Here is a 24,487-nt window from a genome sequence, read left to right as displayed (position 1 = left end):
AATGATGTGGGTTAGATCTATAGAAGGTTGACGGTGTGGATGTTTTTGCCTTGCTACGAAGCAAATGGATGGGGGCCATCCTTTTGATCCCTGCCAGCTTCTGTCAAATTACCTCACTGGAATACTATGGGCCTGTTAGGCTGCTGCTTTGCCCTGGGATAGAAACAGTCCAGCCCACACTGCTAAGACCTGAGTGTTGATCCTGTTTCCTTTTAGTGGGGTTTTCACATCTTATGCAGTAGCAATCTAAGCCTGCTGTGAAGTCTGCTCTAAACAGGGAACCACAACCAACCTCAACTCCCTAAGAAGCATGCCTGCATGATCTCTATGTTTGTACTTCGCATGTTTAGGTGTGTAAGCATGTTAGGTCTGCATCTGTGGACATAATGGGTGAAGAGACCCTCTATTCTTGAGTTGGGGTTGGGGGGAAAGCAGCACTCTGCAGTTTTGTTACAGTTGCTGGCATTTGTCTTTCTCGAGAGACAACGGGGTGCACCTCTGGCGGTGAAGTCAAACTGCTAGAGAACCACAGTGCCTTCCACTTCTGCAGAGACTGGGAACTCATAACTGCTGCCTTCCACATTGTTTTTGCCAGAGTCCCCGGTGGAAGCCCGGTGGGCTCCTAGTTCTGATTTGATACCGATCTTTTACACTTAGATCTTGATGGCTGAATTGAATTGATTAAGGCCTGCCCCCCCTTCGAGTGGAAGAACCTGTATAGCTGTCCAGTAGAGCGGGCAGATAATAGCTTGATTGCATCCAGATGGGGGTGCCATGAAACAGTGGCGTAGCTAGCTGCTCAGTGTGCATGCCCTATGCCTGGGGTGGGGCAAGCCAAGGCAGGATGTGCTACACGGAGCCTCCAATAAGTCTGCCCACCACCTCCCCCTCAGCTGTGGGGTAAGTGCCCCCCCCCAAGCTATGCCTCTTCCATGAAAGCTTTTCATTAATAAATAATCCTAGGTATTTAAATCTATTTGCTTGACCATCTAATGTCCACTTGGACTGGGTCAGCATTGCCTGCCTCAAGACAAAAACATGCAAGGTCCTGCTGGCTTAATGGCACAGGCACGGAAACCAATACCTTGGAAACCTGGCAGGCACCTCTGCCTCCCCTTGTATTTCTCTGGCTTGCTGCCTCCAGATTTCGAGAGCTTTAGGGGTCTGAATATTCCCGGCACGAGTTAATGGATGGAAATCACTGAAGCTCCAGACAGAAGGAAGTTTTGAATGCTGCTAATGCGCCTGTGCCTGTTTCCCCTTTCCCCCGTGTCAGGAAGGGTATTGCACCCACCTGCTTTTTAATGTTGCACCGCTGCTGTTAAGAGGCATCCAAAGACTGAGGCAGCCAGTGTAAACGATCGCATCACACAAAGACTGAAGGCTCTACAATGCAAGCAAGGGTTTCTTGTGGCACCTTACAGGCTAGCAGATTTATTTATGGCGGGAGCTTTTGTAGACTCTTCTTCACCCCACTTCAACAAATGACTGAATTGTTATCCTTGGGTGAGCAGATAAATCATTGTAAAAGGTTCATTGTAAAAGGTTGTAAACAGTGGGGTCAAAAGGCTGTGCACTCGATTCCTGGAGGCGACATGGCTCTTGGATTTTCTTTGTTTTAAACTCCCTTCCCCTAGTTCCCCAGACACTACATAAGATTCTCTTGCGGCATTCCTGTGTCTGGCAAAGTGGAAAAACAAGAGGAGGACATTCGATGAGCTATGTTTAGCTTCAGCCTTGCTCCGTGGACCTCTGCTGGCACTAAACCGTAGTGTGTTCTTTGCTTTATGCTCTCTGTTACTATAAAAAGCATTTTGTCAGCAACTGAGGGGGGCGCAAGTGTAACTTGATACACTGAAGTGATTTGGGGATATGTACAGAGAGTCTCTCTGGGAGGACACAAGGCTCTGTGTGCAGGTAGGATGTCTTTAGAGGGTGCCATCTTTATTCTGGAGTGGTTGATCAGGGAATAATGACTGTCACTCACTACTTACGTTCTTCAGTCATTTCTCCTGAAAGAGTGATGTTGCCTTTAGTCCAGATCAGCAGCATGAGCGGGAAAAATGACTCACATTTGTGATGGTGCTAATATTTCTCACATTGTGTCACTTTTTACCATTGTTGTATATGGTGCGATACGGAATAATATACAAAGGAGACGGGTCATTTTTCTCAAAAAAGCATTAACATCCGCCAAAAGAGGTACTTCAGACCACAATGAATCAAGACTAGTCCTGCTCAGAGTAGACCCACTGAAATTAATGAACCTAAGTTAGTTATGTCTATTAATTTCAATAGGTCTGCTTTGAGCAGGACCAGTGTTGAATACCACCACTTGCCCTTCACAATGTTTATTTGCATCTGTTTTTGAGACTAGATTTACTGTGGTCATTCAGACTGCTCTTAATTCTTCTATCAGTGGTTCGTACATGATGGCAGCCACAATACGGTAACCGTGGAGAGTGCACAGGGCTGCCTCTGGGCTTGTGGTTAGGTCCATGGAAGTGCTATTTGTGTTGATAGTTTCTCTGTGCCAGCCTTTCTCAAGGTAGTGCCCTCCAGCTGTGCTGGCTGGGGCTGATGGGAGTTGTAGTCCAAAACACTGGGAGGTCATTATGTCTGCTGTATGCAGATAGTGTCCATAGGGCACTACCTTGTGATGATGGTGAGCCTGTTTTGACCCACCACTGTGTAAATTGCTGCATGGAATGGTGGTATTTCACACAAATAGGGCTTCCTTCTGAGTCAGCCTGTCTGTTCCCCCTACCCCTTGGGTGGAGATTTTATGGCGCCTGTCATCCTGTGTGAATGTGCCCTTATCATGTAAGTAAGCCCCAGGGGGAGATGCCTGCTTATTGCTTCAAATCCTAAATAATGTCAGTTGACGTAGTGTTGGCAAATGTGCAACAAGCAAAACACTCCAGAGAGAACTGACACATTGGAATGGCAAGAAGCATAATCTGAAGATTTGCCTTGTCTTACTCCCTGCCAGGGGGTGAGAAAACAAGAATATGAAGTTGAATTTGAGTTAAAGCCATATCTCCATTCCAGCAAAAATGCATTTTGTTTTTAAAAGTCATATTAGCTTGTAGGAGCTGTGCCACTTATGGATTCTGTGTCCTGATAGAAGTGTACTTTCTACCTGTCTTCCTTTTTATTTAGAGATCAGATGTGTTGCTCTAGTGTGGATAGGAATGCCTATGGTAGCAAAGATAAGGCATGCTAATGGAGGTAGATGGATGTGGAGGCCGATGAAAACAGTTGCTAAGGGATGCTGGTCCCATTTATGGTGCTGTAATGGGATAAGTGTGACATCCAGACCTCAGCGTTTTACTTATTTAAAGAAGTCTTTTAAGTCCAAAACACTTGGGGAGGAAACCTCCATTTTCATTTGGACAAATTGTGCATGAAACTCCTCCTGGTAAGAAGATTGTGACCCTTTATATCGGATACAATCCTCTTTGCAAAACCTACGGGTAGGCAACTGGTTCCATGTGGTTTGACAATTGGAGCAGAATGCAGTTGTCAAGGTGCTGGGTGGCACTACTGGCCGGGCACATATTACACCACATCTTACAGACCAACACTGGTTGCCGGTGTGCTCCCAAGCCCAGTTCAAGGTGCATATAAGTATTTGGGCCCCAGATGTCTCAAGGACTGCTGCCTCGCACATAGATTTGCCTGTGTGTTGACAGGGAAGGCCCCGCTGCCAGTTCTGCCACCATGCCAAGTTCACGAGAGGAGCTTTTCTGTGGTGACTTTCAGATGGTAGAACACCCAGCTGGCATTGTCACTGTTCAAAGTTGGGCGAAAATGTACTTTTTTTTGCACAGGCTTTTAGAGTTGAAATGTATTACATGCCTTTATTGTACTGAGCAGTAACCTACCTTGGGACCACATGGTGAAGGGTGGCTTATAATTTCATTTGAATAAGTAATCCTACTACTATCTATGAAGGGCATCAAATCATTCTCTTCCCTGATTATTGCAAGTTCTACTCATAGTTTCTGATTTCTGAGACTTACATTTACTTTCAGTTGTATCTTTGCAGCCTTCAGGACTAGGAACATAAGAAAACTCTGCCAGCTCAGGCCAATGGTCCATCTAGCCCAGCATCCTCTTCCCGCAGTGCCCAACCAGATGCCTGTGGGAAGCCCTCTAGCAGGACCTGAATGCAAGAGCTCTTTCCCCTCTTGCAGTTTTTAGCACCTGGTATTCAGAAGCATTGGACCCAGGTGGCGCTGTGGTTAAACCACTGAGCCTAGGGCTTGCCGATCAGAAGGTCGGTGGTTCGAATCCCTGTGACGGGGTGAGCTCCCGTTGCTTGGTCCCAGCTCCTGCCAACCTAGCAGTTCGAAAGCATGTCAAAATGCAAGTAGATAAATAGGAACCGCTACAGCGGGAAGGTAAACGGCGTTTCCATGTGCTGCTCTGGTTCGCCAGAAGCGGCTTTGTCATGCTGGCCACATGACCTGGAAGCTATACGCCGGCTCCCTCGGCCAATAATGCGAGATGAGCGCGCAACCCCAGAGTCGGTCACGACTGGACCTAATGGTCAGGGGTCCCTTTACCTTTATTCAGAAGCATTACTGCCTCTTGACTGTGGAGGTAGAACATAGCCGATCATGGCTAGTAGCCATTGATGACCTTTATCTCTGTGAATTGTATAATCCTCTTCTTAAGCTGTTCAAAGTTGGTGGACTTCACTGCCTCTTGGGGGAGGAAATTCCATAGTTTAACTGTGCAGTTCTTATATTTTAAAAATACAAATACAAATAGTTCTCTTGGGTCATGATGTACATACACTGTGTATTCATACCCCTGCCCATTGTGAGTAGCCGCCTTTGTAGTTGGGTCACTAGGCCATGGCGTATTAGTTTTGGCAACATACCTGAAGAGTTCTCTCTTCAGTACAGTGGAACCTCGGTTTATGAACACCTCGGTTTATGAATTTTCAGTTTATGAACGCCGCGGACCCATCTGGAACGGATTAATTCACTTTCCATTACTTTTAATGGGAAAGTTCGCTTCAGTTTATGAACGCTTCAGTTTATGAACAGACTTCCGGAACCAATTACACCCATGTTTCAGTTTATGAACGCTTCAGTTTAAGTACTTCGCGGACCCGTCTGGAACGGATTAATCCACTTTCCATTACTTTCAATGGAAAAGTTCGCTTCAGTTTATGAACGGTTACTCCGCGGGCCGTCTGGAACGGATTAATCCACTTTCCATTACTTTCAATGGGAAAGTTCGCTTCAGTTTATGAACGCTTCAGTTTATGAACAGACTTCCAGAATCAATTGTGTTCATAAACCGAGGTACCACTGTAGTTCTCTTCTTATGAGTATTCTTTGTCCTTCTCCAGGTGCTGTAGCTTGTGTTGAATGAGTGTTAAATCAGTGGTGTGCCAACATTCCCATCTTGTTAAATCTGAGCACTACCCTGTTCCTGGGGCATTGTGTTTGTTGGTTTCACGTTACAATTATGAGAGTTATTTTTAATCTCTGCTTTAAGGCCTACTAGTCTTCTCTGTTCCTTAGAAAACTGAAAGGGCATAGGGATGTATCATGTCTAGTGATAAACTGGGACTTAACAGTGGCTTGAACACTTCGAAACAAATCAGGGAAACAAATAAAATTAATTCTTTATTTCTTTAATCCCCCCCTTTTTGCTGTGTGTGGGGGAGGTGCTTAAAGAATAGTACGTTTTGAACGTTTTCGTGAGCTTGGAGTTCGGAGTGGAAATGGGATCGCTTTAATGACTTGTATCGTGTAAATATTATTGCACATTGTTTTATTTCAGAGCCATTTTGCAGGGTAGACCTCAATGGCAAACTTGCTCACATCAGAGGCATTTGGGGCCCTGGATAAGACAAAGCCGACCCCATGGGCTCTGTCTTCAGCATTTGCTTTATAGATTCTGATGATTTTTAGCCAGCCTTGATGGGGAAATTAACTATGAGCTCACTTGTAGATCCTTGTAGGAAAACTGTTCAATTTTCACTCCTAAGCTGAATTTGCATGATAAAATATTGGCTTATTAAAACAGGAATGCTTTGATAGTGTTTCCTGCTTGGCAGGGGGTTCGACTGGATGGCCCTTGTGGTCTCTTCCAACTCTATGATTCTAAACAGAATATAAGCAAGCTTTCTTCTGTACTCAGTTCATTTGCCCCTGCTATGTTTCTGTGTTCACATGAGTGGAGAAACAAACCAGGAAGCCCAAGTTAATTATACCATCCCATTGTATGGAAATTAGGTTTATGTTTTGGGGCTCCAGAACAAATAATAGTAATAATAATAATAATAATAATAATAATAATAATAATAATAATAATAATATTTATACCCTGCCCATTTGGCTGGATTTCCCCAGCCACTCTGGGTGGCTTCTAGCACATATAAAAACACAATAAAACCTCACAGATTAAAAACTTCCTGATACTGGGGAGCTTCCATGGATATAAAAGGCTTCCTGATTCAGTCAGTCTCCTTCCATGAGTTGGAAGGCAACAGAAATAGCAACAAAGGAAGTGGAGCTTGGACATTTGACCCCCCAAGACCCCTTTTGCTTTTCACCCTTGATACATGGAATGTGTCAAACCTTTCCATCCTTTCAGAGTAATTGAGAGGGTGGGTGGGGGAATGCTGTTTGACTGTGAATCCAGAGAAATACAGTGGTGCCTCGGGTTATGAACTTAATTCGTTCCGGAGGTCCGTTCTTAACCCGAAACCGTTCTTAACCTGAGGCGCGCTTTCGCTAATGGGGCCTCCTGCTGCCGCCGTGCGATTTCCGTTCTCATCCTGGGGCAAAGTTTGCAACCCAAGGTACTACTTCCGGGTTAGCGGAGTTTGTAACCTGAAGTGTTTGTAACCTGAGGTACCACTGTATAGCTAACCCTTTATGGTTTTGAAGATAGGCTTGAAAAGTTGTGTGGACAATGCTTTGTGAAACCCAGGATGGGGCAGCACGTTGAGCAGAATTTCTAACCATCAGGAATGGGGCCTCAGTGCTTGTTCAGTTCCAAGAAGCTCTCTGCATTGGACAGAGTCAAACAGATCTGTGTAAACTGGCATAAGCTGCACCACTTTTTACATACCAGTGACATGTGTTTTTGTGGACTCACTGACCTGTCTTTTGCTTTTCTAGGTTAATAATGTTTGTGGATTAAAACAAGCGACTGTCGATGAGTGAAATAGCTGACAAGAAGGCAGGCAGACTGGAAGGGGGCAGCTGCCAATGCGCCAAGGAGGGCCAGCGGCTCAGCTGGAAGCATGGAGGAAAGGAGTAATGAGAAGGTGAACCAGGCCCATGTCCTCTTTGACCGATTTGTCCAGGCCTCGACCTGCAAAGGGACTCTCAAAGCCTTCCAGGAGCTCTGCGATTTTCTAGAGCTGAAGCCCAAAGACTATCGTACTTTCTACCACAAGCTCAAGTCCAAGCTTAATTACTGGAAAGCCAAAGCCCTTTGGGCCAAGTTGGATAAGAGAGGCTGCCACAAGGACTACAAGAAGGGGAAAGTATGCGCCAACACGAAGGTGGGCATTGACAAGCAGGGCTGCATTGGGTTTACCTGTACAGTATATATGAAAATATGAGTCTGACCAAACTGCGGGAGGCAGTGGAAGACAGGAGTGCCCGGCGTGCTCTGGTCCATGGGGTCACAAAGAGTCGGACACAACTAAACAACAACATATATGAAAATGGCCTTTAGCTGTATGCAGTTACATGTAGATGAGCTTGTGATGTTGGCTAGTATTTTCCATGCTGTTGGCTAGTATTTTCTTGCTGTTTATCTCTGCTACAGTAAGCTGAACAATAATCTTAATGCAATGTGCAGCTGGGCTACACAGAGTACTGCAGCTGATACGACTATACTACATGTTTAAGTAATATTACTTGTTGCCTCGTGTGGGAGGGTTCCTTTTGGATTTGTGTGGAAGTCTTGGGAATCTCCTCCTCAAACATTATCACTAAAAAATTACAACCATGATTTAAAACCTGCAGAAAATTAAAACTGCAATAGAATAGACTAATGCAAATTAAAACTCATACAGACTTTTAAAACACGTTGTCTAAATAAGAACGCCTTTAGCAGGTGCTGAAAAAAATATATAGCAAAGGAACCTGCCTGATATCAAAATTTGATTCTGATCCTCATGAAAACCTCTTCAAGTTCTAATGACCAGATTTTATTTATGAAAAGTATAAACTTCAGTTACAATCTATCTAAATTCCCAGTTACTTTCTTAAAATTGCTGATCTCCTTGTTCTAAAAGTCCCAATTTTGTCAGCTAAATCACCTGCTAACCCTTGGTGGTTTTTCAAAACAAACAGATACCACCAATAAATAATCCACTTAAAACTTGTATTTAGCAATATGTTGTAAGGCTTGGAAGCTGCTGGCAGCTGTGTTTAGTTGGGCCGTTCCATCTGCAGAAACGGCATGTTCTAAAAGATCAACACAGTTCACAGTGTGCTTTTCAGCCTCCATCTCGTGTTAACACTGCCTGGGCTTCATCTTTGCTACCCTGGCTTTGGCTTTATCTTTTATATCCTGGCTGTTTGGTGGCTTAGTGATATCACTTCCTAATATAATTCTTGGAGTAGGCAAGAATTCCCATTGTAGCTGCTGAGTGATTTCCCCATTTGCTATGCCGGTGACAGGATTGCAACAGTCACCAGCACTCAGTTGTTACTTGTTTGAATATTCATTTGTATTCTGCTCAGAGGTCTTGGGTTTGAACGTGTGGGTGTTCTGGTTTTGTTTGTTTGTTTTGTTTCGTATCATTTTTGCAACACTGTGAGCTAGGTGAGGACAAAGGGACTTACAGTGGGCAACCCACTTGGTCTGCATATGCAGCTGAAAGAGGAGGTAGACCTTTGAGGCAGTTGTACCATTTCAGATTGCATACACAGATCACATTTCTTAACACTCCCCTGTATGAAAATTTGCTGTAAATAGAAACTAGCACAATAGGGAATGAAGTTGGCATAGAATCTCTGCAGGGGCAGCAACATGACTACCTTCCCCTCCCAAACACAGCTCAGAATGTGGGCATGGATTCCAGATTGGCTGTTTAGGGAAGTTACTGTGGTTTCTTGATGGTGTCATGAACTATAGCAGCAGCTTAGTGTTTTGTCTGCAACTGGGAAACCCAGTTTCAAATCCCCACTCAGCCATTAAGCTCACCAGGTGACCTTGGGCCAGTCAGCTTCACCTACTTCGCTCGGTTGTTATGAGGATAAAGCGAAGGGACTGTGTACACACCAGCTTGAGCACCTAGAGGAAAAGTGGGGTATACATTTAATGGTGTATTAATAAATCTGATTTGGGAATGGAGGGGAATTAGAAAGTGAACTTGTTCTGAGATTTGAGCAGAACTTTGGTAGAGGTCTTACTCAGAACAGTTTTAATTGGAGGTGGCAGGGATTGAATTTGTGGCCTTCTGCACGCAGAGTGCCTGCTTCACCTCTGAGTCATGCCCCTGTCTAAATATTATGATGGTGGAGTCAGATGCTGAAGCGGAGGAACTATTATGTGTAAGGAATCCAAGCACTGCTTTTGCTGAATCCTGCGTAGACAAAAGCTGCTTTGGAAAACGGTAAGCTGGTTTGTGTGTATTTTCTAAGGCATACCGCCTTGCAGGTAACCTGGTTTTATTCTGCGGAACCATTTCATACTAGGAAAAAACTACAGTTATTCTGAAAACTTGACGTTGCCTTACACAAATCTGAAGTGATTCCCGATGAGGAAGACTGTCTTTGTGTCACTCCTGTGTATTTCCACTGAAAATGTGGTTATCGTCCTATAGCCAGAAATGTAGAAAGGGCACTTGAGTATCTTTCAATGTCTTCCTGGATTTTGTTGCATTTCAGTGAACAAAGGCCATATAAACCTCCCCGCCCCTGCCCCTGTCCAGACTTGGAAGTTCGAATTTTGAAATCGTCTTCATACAAAGACGTGTAAAACTGTTGCCTCTTTTGCAGTGTCTCATCATTGGGGCTGGACCCTGTGGCCTTCGAACAGCCATTGACCTATCCTTTCTAGGAGCAAAGGTGGTGGTGATAGAAAAGCGTGATGCCTTCTCCCGCAACAATGTTCTGCATCTGTGGCCATTTACCATACATGACTTGCGGGGCCTTGGCGCCAAAAAATTCTATGGCAAATTCTGTGCAGGAGCCATCGACCATATCAGTAAGTGGTACCGTTCTTGGTTATCACAAATTATATATATCCTTAGGTGGGGCTGAGGAGGGTGGTGTGTGTGCCTGAGATGGCTGTGGTCAGGATAATTTTGGCATAGAAAATTACTTGCCTGCCACAATAATATTTATTAGCTTTCTCATATTTAGGCTTGGGGTGGAGGAAGGAAGGGGGCTAGAGTTGAGGTTGGTGGGTATGGCAGCAACATGTCTCCCTGCCAGATAGCGAGTTCTCCTTCTGCAGCCCTTCAAATCCTTTCATGCACTTGTATTCTCAGAAATTCCACTGAGTTAATTCAGGCATACTTCCAAGAAAGTCTGCATAGGATTTTGGTCCCTGATTTTTTCTTTTTCTTTTAACATATTGATATAGCAGCAACTAATGTACGTAGCTGTACACAGATAACACATGTAAGTTCATGAAGAGCAGCAGCCTGTCTTTGTTGACAGATAATAATCACAGGTCTCTAGCAAACAGGTGTGGGTAGTTACTTGCATGGCTGTATAAATTGCCACAAGGTGAGTTTTTTTTCAGTTGCTCCCTGTGTGGGGAGAGGTACTATTGCCACACGAGAGAAGAAATGTTTTAATGAGTCTCCCTGGTAAAATAGAAGATCATACTGGATCGAGTACGTTCAGGAAAGAAGTTCACCATAGCAAAATACAGTAAAAAGTTCTTACCCTCTGATTTCCTATCCACTTTCTTTTGTACAGTCTCATTTGATCACAATCCAGATGCTTTAATCTTTAGAGTTTTGCTGCTGATAGTCATCCGGGAAGCATCTAGGGTTGCTTTCAGTCACTTCATTGACTATTGGATTATATTTTTAGGTTACAAAGCTCTTTTGAGGGGATTGGTGGTAACATTAGTGGCAGGCCTTGGTAATGTGTTAGTGCCAATCAGCAGGTTTCACGTTAAGCACCACTTGTCATTTTCATTGTCTCTCCCTCTGTCTTGCAGGTATTCGTCAGCTCCAGCTGATACTCTTGAAGGTCTCCTTAATCCTGGGTGTTGAGATCCATGTCAATGTGGAATTTCAGGGGCTGCTCTACCCTCCTGAGGACCAGGAGAATGAGAGTAAGTAGAGTTGGGATTAGCAGCAGGATCTGGAAGAGTAAAGAGGAAGGCATGTATTGTTCTGCTGGTGGCGACTGAGAGTTAGTTCCTGCATTGTCAAAGTGTCACAGGCTGCTTCAGTAATGCATATAATGGGGAAAACCCCAGGGGGAGGCAAGTTAAGGTGCAGTTAACTTTCCACACCAGTTTTGCTAGGCTCAGTGAAATGTTATCTGGTATTGTTGTGCTAAAATGTTATTAACATGCAGAATTTATTCATAGGAATAGGTTGGCGTGCACAAGTTCACCCGAAAACTCATCCTGTGTCGGAATATGAGTTTGATGTGATCATTGGCGGAGATGGAAGGAGGAACACATTGGAAGGTAGCTGCTACTGGTGTTTATAGCAGTGTGGAGTCAGCACCTCTAGTTTCTGCTCAGCTATGCACCCCCAACCACTGTCTTGCAAGTCTTCCAGGAGGACACATTATTAAAATAAATTATGTTGGATGTGGGGACCATGGTTGAGTGATGGAACATGCACTTTTTATGCAGAAGTAGAGCTGGTCCAAAACATTTTGCTGCCTGAGGCAGAACAGCTGATGCTGCCCCTCGCCAAGACAAGATGCATAATACCCAAGAGTAGTCAGGTTGCTTGGCCACCTGAGGCAAGAAATCCCACAAGCACTTCTAAAGATCCTACAATAATGACAAATTAAGCTACTAACAATTTGCTGCCCTTTCATGTCTCCCCAAAAGCATCATTTGCACCCAGTCAGAGATTGAGGGCAGACGGGGAGTGGAAATGTTCTCCTCATGTGGGCAGATGACCCCCTTGCTTGTTCACGGTATTCCCACTGTACTAAGTTACTACCTGGTACATTGTCTGCAACTATAGTAGGGGAAAGTAACATAGGAAGCAACTTTGAGGACATACATTACATAGTTAGTCGGTGCTTTAGTTGAGATTCCTGCATTGCAGGGGGCTGGACTAGATGACCCTCAGGCATCCCTTCCAACTCTACATTTTTATGGTTCTATACCCAGAATGGACTGTGAAAGGCCCATATACAAGTTTTATTGCGCACTTAGTGAAATGAATGTATCTGCCCCTAATTATAAGTAATACGTTAGATATACTACTGTAGGTGCTGACTCTAGTGAATGAAACAATGCAGTCTTTGGGCAGCTGAGTAAAAGTCCAGGTCTCTTGTTTTTAATCCAGTTTTTTTCTACTACTCCATGCGGCCGCTGCTTCTATTGCCAACACTTCCATTATCAAGACAGCCCTGAGCCTATTTAATTGGCACTTTAGTTGTCACAGTGAGACTTTTGAACCTTTTTTTTTGTCCCTTATCTCTTCTGTAGGGTTTCGACGAAAAGAATTCCGTGGCAAGCTGGCAATTGCCATTACGGCAAACTTCATCAACCGCAATACAACAGCGGAAGCCAAAGTTGAAGAGATAAGTGGTGTGGCCTTTATATTCAACCAGAAATTCTTCCAGGATCTACGAGAAGCTACAGGTTTGTAGAAATAGTCCAAAGACGAAAAAGGGCATTTTCAATATGCATATTTGATCTCTTCAGTTTTCACATTTTCTTTGTACTACTTGGGGGATGGCTGCTCGCCAATCGTGGTTTCACAAGGAACACATGGGATTGTTTCAGTTGCCCACTTTATAGAGCAGATAGCGTGGTTTCTGGGTCTTGGCTTATGTTCTCTGCCTGTTAAAAGGGTGAAACAACAGTGGATTCCTATGGTATGTTTTCACTATGCTTGATTCTCATGACAATCTCGTTTTGATTTTGATACACTCTATGTGGGGCCATCATGGTTAAGTAACTACAGCGGTGGTGTGCAGCTACTTGGGAGCTATGTCACCTGCATGTTTCCTAACTGTAGCATCGTAGCAACCCACTTGATGGAACACTTCAGATGTTCTCTCTCCCAGTGTGGAAACTTGCTCAATTACAAATTATTACAACTTATTTCTAAACTGAAAACTATGGAGAGACCTAGTCTGAATAGAGATATTGGATTCTTGTCTCATTACACATGCTGAAGCTATTTTTGGTCATTGCATACTATGCTTTGCTTTTTCCTGTAGGACTAATTGCAGTTGTTAACAGTCGTCAACAGGTTTACCATATCCATTGAGCCAATCACCCATCTCCTACTACCCTTCTGAGAAAAACCCCACCCCCCACCCTCCTACTATATATAAGGGTTTGGTGACTTCTGTTTCAGTGTATCTAAAGAAGTGTGCAGGCACACGAAAGCTTATACCCAGAACAAACTTAGTTGGTCTCTAAGGTGCGACTATTTTTAATTTTTTTAGTATGGAAACAGCTATGGCAACTGCAGCCAGTCCCACAGTGCTGTATGTACATTTAAAGTGGGTCTCTGCTTCATGTTGTCTTGTGGGACCCTTTTCACTGTTTGGTTCCGTGTTACTGATGCTTCCGAACAGGCCATTCATTCAGGACTACTTCTTCACTGAACAACTTGCAAGTTATGGGCTACATCTGTTGCAATGGGGTTTTTAGGGGGTACTCAAAGGCATGCAGTACCAGCACCGCTTTTGTTGTTGTTAATAAGTGTGGCACTTACTGTAATGATTTCATGGTGAGTCATTTCTAGGGGGGGGAAAGCCCTGTCTGTTTGGATCAAAAGCAGTATATGCCTTGGAGTCTGCTTGGCAGAAGTTTGCATCTTGTGCCTTTAGAGTTTTGAAAATGAGGTGTTCAGGGGTCCATATCAACTAGATCTGTGTAGTTGGCACCAGCTCCAGGAAGAAGCCCTTTTCTTTTTCTTATTGGGCACCTTGTTGTAGCATGGGGAGCATCTTGTAGTCTGGAGCTGGTTTTTCCCTATAGGTGTCTTCCTTAGACCACCTTACAAGGACATGTAAGGTGAGATCACCGGAAGGGCCCCTTGCAATACATTCTGCATTCTGTCACGTGCTCTTGTATTTACCCCTCCACTGCTTGATTCTGTGTCTGTTTTTCTTCCAACTTAGGCATTGATCTGGAGAACATTGTCTACTACAAAGACGACACCCACTACTTTGTTATGACTGCCAAAAAGCAGAGCTTACTGGAAAAAGGAGTGATATTGCACGTGAGTGTGCTGTTAAGTCTCTTTGAAACCTTTGTACACTGTGTGGGGTGTAGCACCATCATTCAAGCACTTTAAAGTTTGTTAACTATTCTGCTGACTTGCTGTTGGCTATCACATCAATCTTCTAGGACAGGATTTGACTCAGATTATTGATAGCGTCATTTTGAAGCAAAGAGGCCATTAGATTATTAAATGGAAAACTGACAAGTAACTCAGTGGTCCAAGTGCCCCCAGAAGCAGTCACCAAAATTCAAGAGCTAATTGCTCCTTATATTAATATGACCTTGAGTAATCTTGAAAGACAAGCATAATTGGTATATTTAATTCTCAGTAGTGGCAGAGTTTGCTCTTGTGTTCTGACATATTTGTTTCACCACTGTGTAACTGAACTGACTCAGTAAATGAGCTGCTGGGAGCTGCTGTTTTGTGCATAAACATCTATCCAGGAAAAATACACCTATGCTATTTGATATATAAAGTGTGGCAGCAAAGGGTTGTTTTTTAACCACCAGAATATGGATTGAGCAGTTGATATTGTTGTGTGAATAAGATGCTATGGAGCTGAAAATAAGTATTCCTTTCCGTTATTTTACTTAAAGTATTTTTTATTCTGATTTTCAGCTGACAGCTTCCCAGAGTGGCTTAAAACAATTAATAAGATGGTCCCAGTTCTCAGGCTTACAGTCTAAAGCACATAATACAAGATTGTGGGGGAAGGGGGGGGAATACAAACTTGGACACTACTACTTGTTGAGTTATGAAGCTCTTACAAGTGTTATTTTTGGCAGGGATGGGTAGAGCAGGTTCCCTTCTGCTCCTTGGTCAATGGAAGTGGCCAGGTTGATCTCCGCCTTGCCATGATGTTCTTCCTAGGAGGCCAGGGGAGCATCTTCCCTGTGATCTTTATTTTCCTGGCTGATGGCAGAGGCCCAGGACATCTGCAATGGAAAAGTTCATCCATTTCACTGATGTACCAAAGTTCCCCTTGAATATTGGCACACTGCGCTGCAAACGTGTCCACCTGCACAATTCTTGAACAAAGTCTGATTGTTATGCTTGTTCTCTCCTGCTGAGGAAGTTAGAACAACTTAGAAGTGGTTCCTAGGGGGCTTGCTGTCTAGGCAGCTAGCTGGTGATGCCAGGCCTGGTTGGTTTCAGTGCTAGGGTTGCCTTATATGCCTTCAGAGCATTGCACAATCCCTGATCCTTTCTCTCTCTCTTTTGGTCTTGCAGGACTATGCAGATACAGAGCTCCTTCTTTCGCGGGAGAATGTGGATCAGGAAGCTTTGCTCAATTATGCCAGGGAAGCAGCTGACTTCTCAACCAATCAGCAACTGCCATCGCTGGACTTCGCTATCAACCACTATGGGCAGCCCGATGTGGCCATGTTTGACTTCACTTGCATGTATGCCTCAGAGAACGCAGCCATGGTTCGAGAAGTAAATGGCCATCAGTTGCTAGTGGCATTGGTTGGGGACAGTCTGTTAGAGGTTTGTTCTTTTACATGGGTTGTTTCTTGTTTCAAACGGCTTTGTTTTTATGTCCTTTCCCATCACAGATGTTCAGGGCGGTCAACAACGTTTTGTATTATTAATGTAGTTGTTTCCGTGTTTGTTGAGGGGACTACTACTGAACAGAGCAGAAATAATAATCTGGAGGGAAAAAATAAATGGGTGGAGAAAAACAGAATTTGAAAACAATGGGTTATTTCAAACAGTGTTGCTTAGCTGATGCTCTGTATCTGCTTCAGAGAGTTTGGGAACCCTCCAAAGAAACTTTGGGATGCAGAGGCTGTAGGCAGGAGGGGAAATCAAAGAAAGTTGCTCACCTCCTCTCCACTGACGGAGGGAGGCAGCACCACCAGCCGTGTGACACCACTGGAGAAAATCCAGTGGGTGGTAGTCAATTAAATCCTACTCAGAGCAGACCCTTTGAAATTAATGATGCTAACTTAGACATATCCATTAACTTCAGTGGGTCTACTGTGTAGGACTAGTGTTGAATACCACCCAGTGATCTTGTAGGGCAGGGGACTGTGCATAAAGAAGAATTGCTTTCTTCTGTAAATGTGTGGAGGACTATCAAAAGGCAACTTCCATCACTATCTAGTTCATTTGAATAGGGGTAGACTATTAATTGCTCTCTATCAACACACTGCTTTTTCTCCAGGATCCTCATCAATTAAACAAACATATACTGAATAAATTTTAAAAATAACTTGCATGATAAAAGGTGAGCCTTCTCACAGTTCAGAATGTTTTGATGCATGCCAGTGTTGCTTCTTCTGCAGCTCTTGTGCCTCTGGCTTCACATGGAAGTAGTGGAGTGTTGTTGTAGGGCTTACATATATATGCACATCCAGACATGGGTGTGACTTGCAGGAGTGTCCTAGTGACTTGAAAAATGCAACATGCGAAAGAGACCAGATGAAAAACTGCTGGAAGTGCTCCCACCTCCCAATTGCTCTGCCATGACTTGAAAAGAAGCATGGTTTATAGAGCCTGTAATTGGGTAGCAAAAAACAATTAGCTGTCTGTAATTGACTTAAATGGCATATCTGGCTTTGGAAAACTACTGTAGCAGCTCAGGGGATAAGGGTGCATTGAAATCCCCCAGGCATCATATTAGATGTTGCTCCTACAGAGGCTTGGAGGGAGTGCGGGTCTTAAGGCAGCATTGCAATATGTCAGCTTCTCCAGTTTTCTTAGGAAGTTTATTCTCTTCTTCTTCCTCCCCCTCCTCCCCCAATGCTTCTTTGTGGTTGCCTCAAGCCGTTCTGGCCAATGGGAACTGGAATTGCCAGGGGCTTCCTTGCTGCCATGGATTCCGCCTGGATGGTACGAAGCTGGTCTCTGGGAACAAGTCCTTTGGAGGTTCTTGCAGAGAGGTAAAAAAAATTTCTGTGTGTACCCTCTGTGCGGAGGGTAGAGAACAAACGTGAATTCTCTCCAGATGAGAGAGTGGCCTGGTTCACATGTCACCTTAAACTGTAATTCCCTGCAGCTACTGTACTTCAAATGAAATAAGCCAGAGTGTGGCTTGTTGTGTATCCCAAACACAGGCTTGTTTTCCCCCAAACAGGCCACAAGCAGTAGTCAAGTTTAGTTCTTGGTATACGACTCATGGCTTGTTTGTAACAAGCAAACTCTGAGCCCTCATTCGGATGACATGGCAAGCTGGACTCTGGTTTGTTTCACCTGTGCAGCAGCAGCAGCAGCAGCAGCAGCAGCAGCAGCAGCAGCAGCAGGAGTTCATAGAGGGGAAGCATTCAGGGAACTTTTGAGTATTGCAAACTAGCATGCTGCTTGTTCACATTAAACCACAGTTCGTTTTAAATGAGGGTTTAATGTGACGTTCAAACTGGGCCATAAAATGGAAGTGTCTGTGGCTCCTTAATATACCTGCAGAAAGCATGTGATTTTTATGCAAGCACGAACCAACCTTAATTCTGCACCTTTTTTTGCCCGATTGCATTTCAGTTTCCCCACTCTTTTTTGCTGTGCTTTTCTTTGTGTGTTTATCTGCTGAATTTGTGTAATTCCACCCAGACACATTAGGAAGTTTCTCTTTGTGTGCAGAATCAGATTTAATAGTAATGTGGAGCAGTTTTCTTACCATTGTCTTCCTGCAAGCAACACAGGGTTGTTTAAGTGAGATTACTTTATGTACACTTGCAATGGTTTTACAAGAGAGATTAGATGGAGAGAGAGAGAGAGAGAGAGAGAGGCCTGTCCAATTGGACTCTCATTGCAGTCCTGTACATGTCTGCTCAGAAATAAGCCCCAGTGAATACTGTGACACTTGCTCCGGGGTTAAGTGTATTTAGAATTTTCTTGGAGAACATAGGGATTTCATCCCATGTCTGATATTGGTGCTCTAATCACTAGTCCTCATTTCCTGAGTGAATAACACATGAGGAGCCATGAACAGGGACATTGTAAAAATTTATCCAAGCAACTTGCAGGAAGGATGTCCTTAATGATATGCAACCTTTTGTGTGGAGATAGTGGGAAGAACTAGGAAGCAGAACACTAATTCAAGTGTAATTAGTAAATATAAGATTGAGGTCCACACTCATCTTCTGCCAGCTTCTCCCACTCTTCTAAAGACAGATCAGTTGACAAATGAGCTCTTCTGGGCCTACCTACCTTAAAAGGCTTTGAAGCCAAGCAGCAATGTAATTAAGATGAAAATTGTTCTTCTGAGTTCAAAATTGTTCTTTTCTGAGTCACATTTCATTCCTTATCCCGTTGCATAAGAGCATTGTTAACCTCTGGTGTCATGCCCTGGCACAGGCAAAGGTTGTGGTAGAAGTTTACTTCATACATATGGGAGAGACAAGAGAAATTGTAAGAAATTAAACAATGTTATTGTGCTAATCGCTAATTCCTTTATTCTCTGTCTAACCTTCTCATAAGCTGTCCCCCCTCACTGCTCACCCTCACTCTTAATTCCCTCAACTCACTCTCCTAACTGATTTTTCCAACTGCCTTTGAATGCTGCCATTACTCATCAGTCAGCTCCTCCTAGCATTCCAAAAATGCTCAGGCATTACACAGGCCCCAAATATTGCATGCAGGGTGAAGTTAATCAGGTAGTTGGGTTTTGCTTTGTTTTGTTTGTTACTGCATGGCAAGGTGCATCTTTTGAAGATTTCCACATACTTGTGGTCAGGCAACCACCGCTTAGGTGAATCAGAAACGCCGGCTGCTTTTGTACTATCCTACTTAAAACAAGGTAAATATTTCTTCTTCTTTTTTAATTGAATGGAAAAAGTGAGTCTTGAGTTTCTGGGCTCTGGCCAACTGTCTCAGAAGGGATTGCTTGAAACCTAAATATAATCAGTTAAATGACAGAGTACATTGAAATATTCACAGAAAGGACATTGCATTTACAAAGCAGTTAAAATGAACAGATTACCTCACTTTTAGCTTTTCACATGCGCATGGGACAGTTAGGTATTGTCTTAAGCAGCAACAAAGGATAACCGTTTGCCATAGATGGCAAAGACAAACAATTGTTAAGTGGGGTGAAATAATTTCACTCAGTGATGGCTGCTGGAAAAGGCGTTGACTGGGCAACGTCATATGTCCTTGAAGACACTCTTTTACGTCACCGGTACTAATGCCATTGTCTTCTTTCTCCTAGGGAGAGCATCTATAGATTATTGCCTCAAACCACCCCTGAGAATGTGAGCAAAAACTTTAGCCAGTACTGCATTGACCCTGTCACACGGTATCCAAACATCAATGTCAACTTCCTGCGACCAGCCCAGGTAATTGCTTTAATCCTGGGCTCTTCCAGTGTGCTTAAATGCACTTTGAGTCCCGTGTCTCCTTGATGTGGCTGTCTTTATCTCTTCTTGTCTGTTTACTGTACCTTGAGTCAGATGTAAGAGGAATTGTTGGGAAGAGCAGGCTGCTTATGGTTTGATCTGATCTGATCTGAAATATGCGGTGGTAGGGCATGGGACTCCGATCTCTCTGTGTAGAATTGCATCCCATTTTTTTTAATTGCTAAGTTGAAAAGGAGATGGCTTTTAAGTCTTTGAGGATAGTGAACCAAGTAGATTTTTATCTGTATATCCATCTGTCTATCATTAATCAACAGGCAGGACGAGTGAAGCAGGCAGAAATCCATTGTCCAAAGTTACCCTAACTTTGTAACTTATTATTCATTTATTTTACATATTTATGTTTGTTTATTGCTTTTTTTGATTGCGGAGAAGAACAAAATACAAAGCCAGTATAAAACAAAATCAATATAGAACATGAAAATAATGGCTACAAGACAGAAGCTTGCCATGAAATAGAAGTCATACAGACTTTGAATCCCATCAGGGATGTTGATTTCTTTCGTTTTCTCTCTCTTTTAAAGGATGTTGATTTCTGCATTTCGTTGGGTATGTTTTAAAATTAGGGTGGTGAAGCTGTGGCCCTTCAGATGTTTTTAGTCTGCATCACTCACCAGTCTTGTCTATTGATTTTCTGGTTGGGGCTGAAGTTGGAATCCAGCATTTGGAGGGTACTCATCCCTGTTGTCGTGAGAGTGTCTATTCTGCAGATACTTACACAGTTCACTCACACCTGTGTCATTCAATGAATGCTTAACTTTTTTCATTCTTCTTTGAAGCTTGAGATAATAATCAAATCTTTTTGAACTGGTACAGGTACGTCATTTGTATGACACAGGAGACTTGAAAGACATTCACCTGGAAATAGAGAATTTGGTGAACTCCAGGACACCAAAGTTGTCGCGGAATGGTAAGCTCCCATTCTTCCCCATTCCTTTTGTGGCACTTCCTTCTCTCCCCTCTCGTGAGTTTCAAAACCACAGTCTATGTCAGTGGCAATCAGAAGTCAGGTCCTCAGATGATGCATTTTAGAAGAGTATTGCCTGGATGTTTTCTTAAAAGCCGCGTTCAATGTCCCTTAGTGACTTCAAAGTCCCTTTGACAACTCGCAGTCTTTGATAAACACAAGCTGTATTATTTAACTTTTGTGTACAGGCATGATAATGGAAAATGTTATTTGAAGGGGTGTGTGTGTGTGTGTCAGAAGGATATATTCCTTTTTACTTCATCAGTACGCTTTTTATCTATTTATTCTGGACAACAGTGCTGAGCACCTGGAACAACAGTTGCATATGTGTGTGCTTGTATTTAGAGTCGGTGGCTCGCTCTAGCAAACTCCTGGGCTGGTGTCAGAGGCAGACAGATGGATATGCTGGTGTAAACGTAACCGATCTTACAATGTCTTGGAAGAGTGGCCTAGCGCTGTGTGCCATTATCCACCGATATCGCCCTGACCTCATGTAAGAAACTGAATGTTAAGTTGAAGAGGGCGTCCTGATGATAGATGGTCTGAATAGTGTGGGGGTGGGGAGAGGAGTAAGAATTGCTGGATGAGGCCATTGACACATCTAGTCAGCATTCTCTTATAATGGCCAACCAGATGCACGGGGGAAGCCTGTAAGATCACTCCCCTCCTGTAGTATTCAGAAGGAAACTGCTTCCAGGCATGGAGGCAAAGCAATAACCATCAGGGCCAGTAGCTGTTGATAGCCTTGTCCTCCGTAGAAATGAGAGGGGATAATGAGATAAGATCTGGTGGCTGCTAGTGGGAGGATTTTGTAGTTTCCTAATGATTAGTGGGTATAGAGAAATTAACCTTTCGGTAACACATTTTCTTCCCTCCAGAGACTTTGACTCTCTAGATGAACACAATGTAGAGAAGAATAACCAGCTGGCATTCGACGTTGCTGAGAAGGAGTTTGGGATCTCTCCCATCATGACTGGCAAAGATATGGCATCAGTTGGTGAACCAGACAAGCTGTCCATGGTCATGTATCTCACTCAGTTCTATGAAATGTTCAAGGACTCCCTTCCTTCTGGTGGTAAGAAAACTAGGATACATTTGCTAGAAATAGTTCTTGAATGCTACATGCCAAGCTGGAGAGGTTTTCTTTCTTTCAGGGGCCATTGACTCATTGGTGGGTGGTTGGCAATCTTACAACTACACACAGTTACTAATTTATTGATTCATTGTATGTTTTTAATTGTATTACAAATACCACAAATATTTAAAAATGTAATGCCTAGGAAGGCATTTGGGGTGTTTGCTGCTTCCTGAAGCTCCGGCTTCACAGGTTAGGATCCAGCAGCAATGTTGTAATCTATCCCTGAAGTGGAGATGAAGACACATAACTTCTCCTCCTATTGGGAATATTTCTGATGGAACAGAGAAAGCAGACAGGGAAAGGTTGTATGCATCTCCTAAAAAGAGTTCTGAACAACTTTAAGCAAGAATATCTTAAATGGTCAGTCCTTTTCTAGAATGGAAAAGAGATTGAATAGAATATTGATTTGGGTGTTTTGCAGCATAAAGTGTAGGCAAAGGAAAAGTGAGAGGTTAGAGAGAAAAAGAAGGGAAGTAATAGTACCACTGTATTCTGCTCTGGTCAGACCTCACCTGGAGTACTGTGTCCAGTTCTGGGCACCACAGTTGGATACTGACAAGCTGGAACGTGTCCAGAAGAGAGCAACGAAAATGGTCAAAGGCCTGGAAATGATGCCTTATGAGGAACGGCTTAGGGAGCTGGGTATGTTTAGCCTGGAGAAGAGAAGGTTAAGGGGTGATATGATAGCCATGTTCAAATATATAAAAGGATGTCATATAGAGGAGGGAGAAAGGTTGTTTTCTGCTGCTCCAGAGAAGCGGACACGGAGCAATGGATTCAAACTACAAGAAAGAAGATTCCACCTAAACATTAGGAAGAACTTCCTGACAGTAAGAGCTGTTCGGCAGTGGAATTTGCTACCAAGGAGTGTGGCGGAGTCTCCTTCTTTGGAGGTCTTTAAGCAGAGGCTTGACAGGCATATGTCAAGAATGCTTTGATGGTGTTTCCTGCTTGGCAGGGGGTTGGACTGGATGGCCCTTGTGGTATCTTCCAACTCTACGATTCTATGATTCTAAGAAGGATATATGAGAAAAAATGGAACTCTCTTTAGGATGTTTAGTCTCAGATTTTGCTATGTCTCAACTATTTGTATTTGTTTCTGCTCACAGATAACCTGGAACTGAATGCAGAAGAAAAAGCTGCATTGATTGCTTCCGCTAAATCTCCAATCTCCTTCTTCAGCAAATTGGGGCAGAGCATCTCTCGGAAACGGACACCAAAGGTAGCCACAGTTGCTTTGGGAATAAATTCGTAGAAAGAGTGCTTATGTTTATGCCCAGTTCAGGGACACCCTCATCCACCTTGAGATGCTTTGTTGATGGTGTCATCTAACTTGGAAACATGGGGACCTTCCCCAAATCACTTGTAATTCAGGTTACACAGAGCTAATGCATACCCCTAGGATATGCCATCAGCTATTCAGGCACCTGCTTATTTTAGATGGGAAGGTTAGGTATGAGTTTTACTTAAAATGCAAAGTAGATTTATTATAGGCATTATTATAGGCTGAGAAAATATAGGCTCAATGGTTTTTTCCCCTTTCTGTGCCCAGGATAAAAAGGAGAAAGACCTTGATGGTGCAGGAAAGAGGAGGAAGACAAGCCAGTCAGAAGATGTAAGTAAGAGAGTAATCTGTTTTGTTTTGTTTTCCGTTTTGCCTTCCTCTTCACAGGAGGTTCCTCCCAAAAGGAACTGTTCAATTTTCTGTGTGCAGAGAGGTGATTCAGTCACGTGCCCCCCCCCCAGGTGTTTGTAAAACCAAATCATCCACCCAAACTATCAGAGTGGTGTGATTGTTTTGGATACAAAAAGCCCGGTTATGGTCATTGTTTTGCTTACTGCAAGATGTTTCCAGCTAAACCTGAGCAGTGTTGCTTTGATATGTTTGGAGGTGAGCTTTCAGGAGTATATGAAGATATGTAGTGCATCCTGATAGAGAGACGTACAGTACGTTAACATTTGTGGTCTTGAGGAATGGGATTTTCCTCTTTGAATTCCTCTTAATACTATGGCATGCGGGGAAGGGAGTCAATTAGCTCAGATGGGCAAGTTCAGGTTAGCTTTACTGAACTTTTGGGACTCTCGGGACCTCAGGCAAATGTCTTTCCCATCACCTGCTCTCTGATCCTTTCAGCTCGAAGATGGAGATGGCACCTGGGGACCTCCTGCATGCAAAGATTGTGCTGTATCACTGAGCTATGGCCCCTTCCTTCTGTTTATCTTAATTCCATTGCACGTTCTCATAGCAGGAGCAATTTAGCAAGTAGATGGGCATATAGTGAGCAGGGTAAGCTGGCAAGAAGGAAGATGTGTTTTGAAAATTAGGAGTGATGCACAAAATTAGAGATATGTGGAAAGTGGCTCTGGAAAGGGAATCCATCAGTGTATAATGCATTTCGATTTGCCAGGAGGACTCTTCCCGAAGCTACCGAGAAGAGAGGCCCACTCTGGTGAGCGCCCTGACAGAGAGGAGAATTGATGCCGCCGTTGGGAATCAGAATAAAGTGAAGTCCATGGCAACACAGCTGCTGGCCAAATTTGAGGAGAATGCACCTGCACAGTCCACAGGCATCCGGAGACAGGTAGGAAGAGGCTTTTCAGCTTGAATGTCATTTGCACCTCAGCTAATGGCTTAGCTAGCA

General features: G+C 43.5%; 1 protein-coding gene across 27 annotated transcripts in view; it reads left to right on the top strand.

Annotated features, from left to right (window-relative positions):
* The window catches only part of MICAL3 (microtubule associated monooxygenase, calponin and LIM domain containing 3), a 186,304-nt gene that overhangs the window by 63,000 nt on the left and 98,817 nt on the right, over positions 1–24,487 (top strand). For all 27 annotated transcript variants that reach the window (XM_035126938.2, XM_035126945.2, XM_035126940.2 and 24 more), the window contains exons 2-16: positions 7,152–7,540; positions 9,993–10,200; positions 11,170–11,286; positions 11,548–11,649; positions 12,634–12,789; positions 14,286–14,386; positions 15,620–15,877; positions 17,159–17,274; positions 19,536–19,662; positions 20,557–20,650; positions 21,053–21,200; positions 21,586–21,782; positions 22,955–23,067; positions 23,398–23,460; positions 24,254–24,427. In XM_035126938.2, the coding sequence (XP_034982829.2) occupies positions 7,277–7,540; positions 9,993–10,200; positions 11,170–11,286; positions 11,548–11,649; positions 12,634–12,789; positions 14,286–14,386; positions 15,620–15,877; positions 17,159–17,274; positions 19,536–19,662; positions 20,557–20,650; positions 21,053–21,200; positions 21,586–21,782; positions 22,955–23,067; positions 23,398–23,460; positions 24,254–24,427 (2,238 nt within the window). In that variant the 5' untranslated portion in view covers positions 7,152–7,276. The remainder of the gene's footprint in view (positions 1–7,151; positions 7,541–9,992; positions 10,201–11,169; positions 11,287–11,547; positions 11,650–12,633; positions 12,790–14,285; positions 14,387–15,619; positions 15,878–17,158; positions 17,275–19,535; positions 19,663–20,556; positions 20,651–21,052; positions 21,201–21,585; positions 21,783–22,954; positions 23,068–23,397; positions 23,461–24,253; positions 24,428–24,487) is intronic.

Source organism: Zootoca vivipara, chromosome 10 (genome assembly GCF_963506605.1).
Source record: "Zootoca vivipara chromosome 10, rZooViv1.1, whole genome shotgun sequence".
Classification (NCBI taxonomy): Eukaryota; Metazoa; Chordata; class Lepidosauria; order Squamata; family Lacertidae; genus Zootoca; species Zootoca vivipara.
Note: the sequence above shows the minus strand (reverse complement) of the source record. Positions and strands in the feature narration are given on the sequence as shown.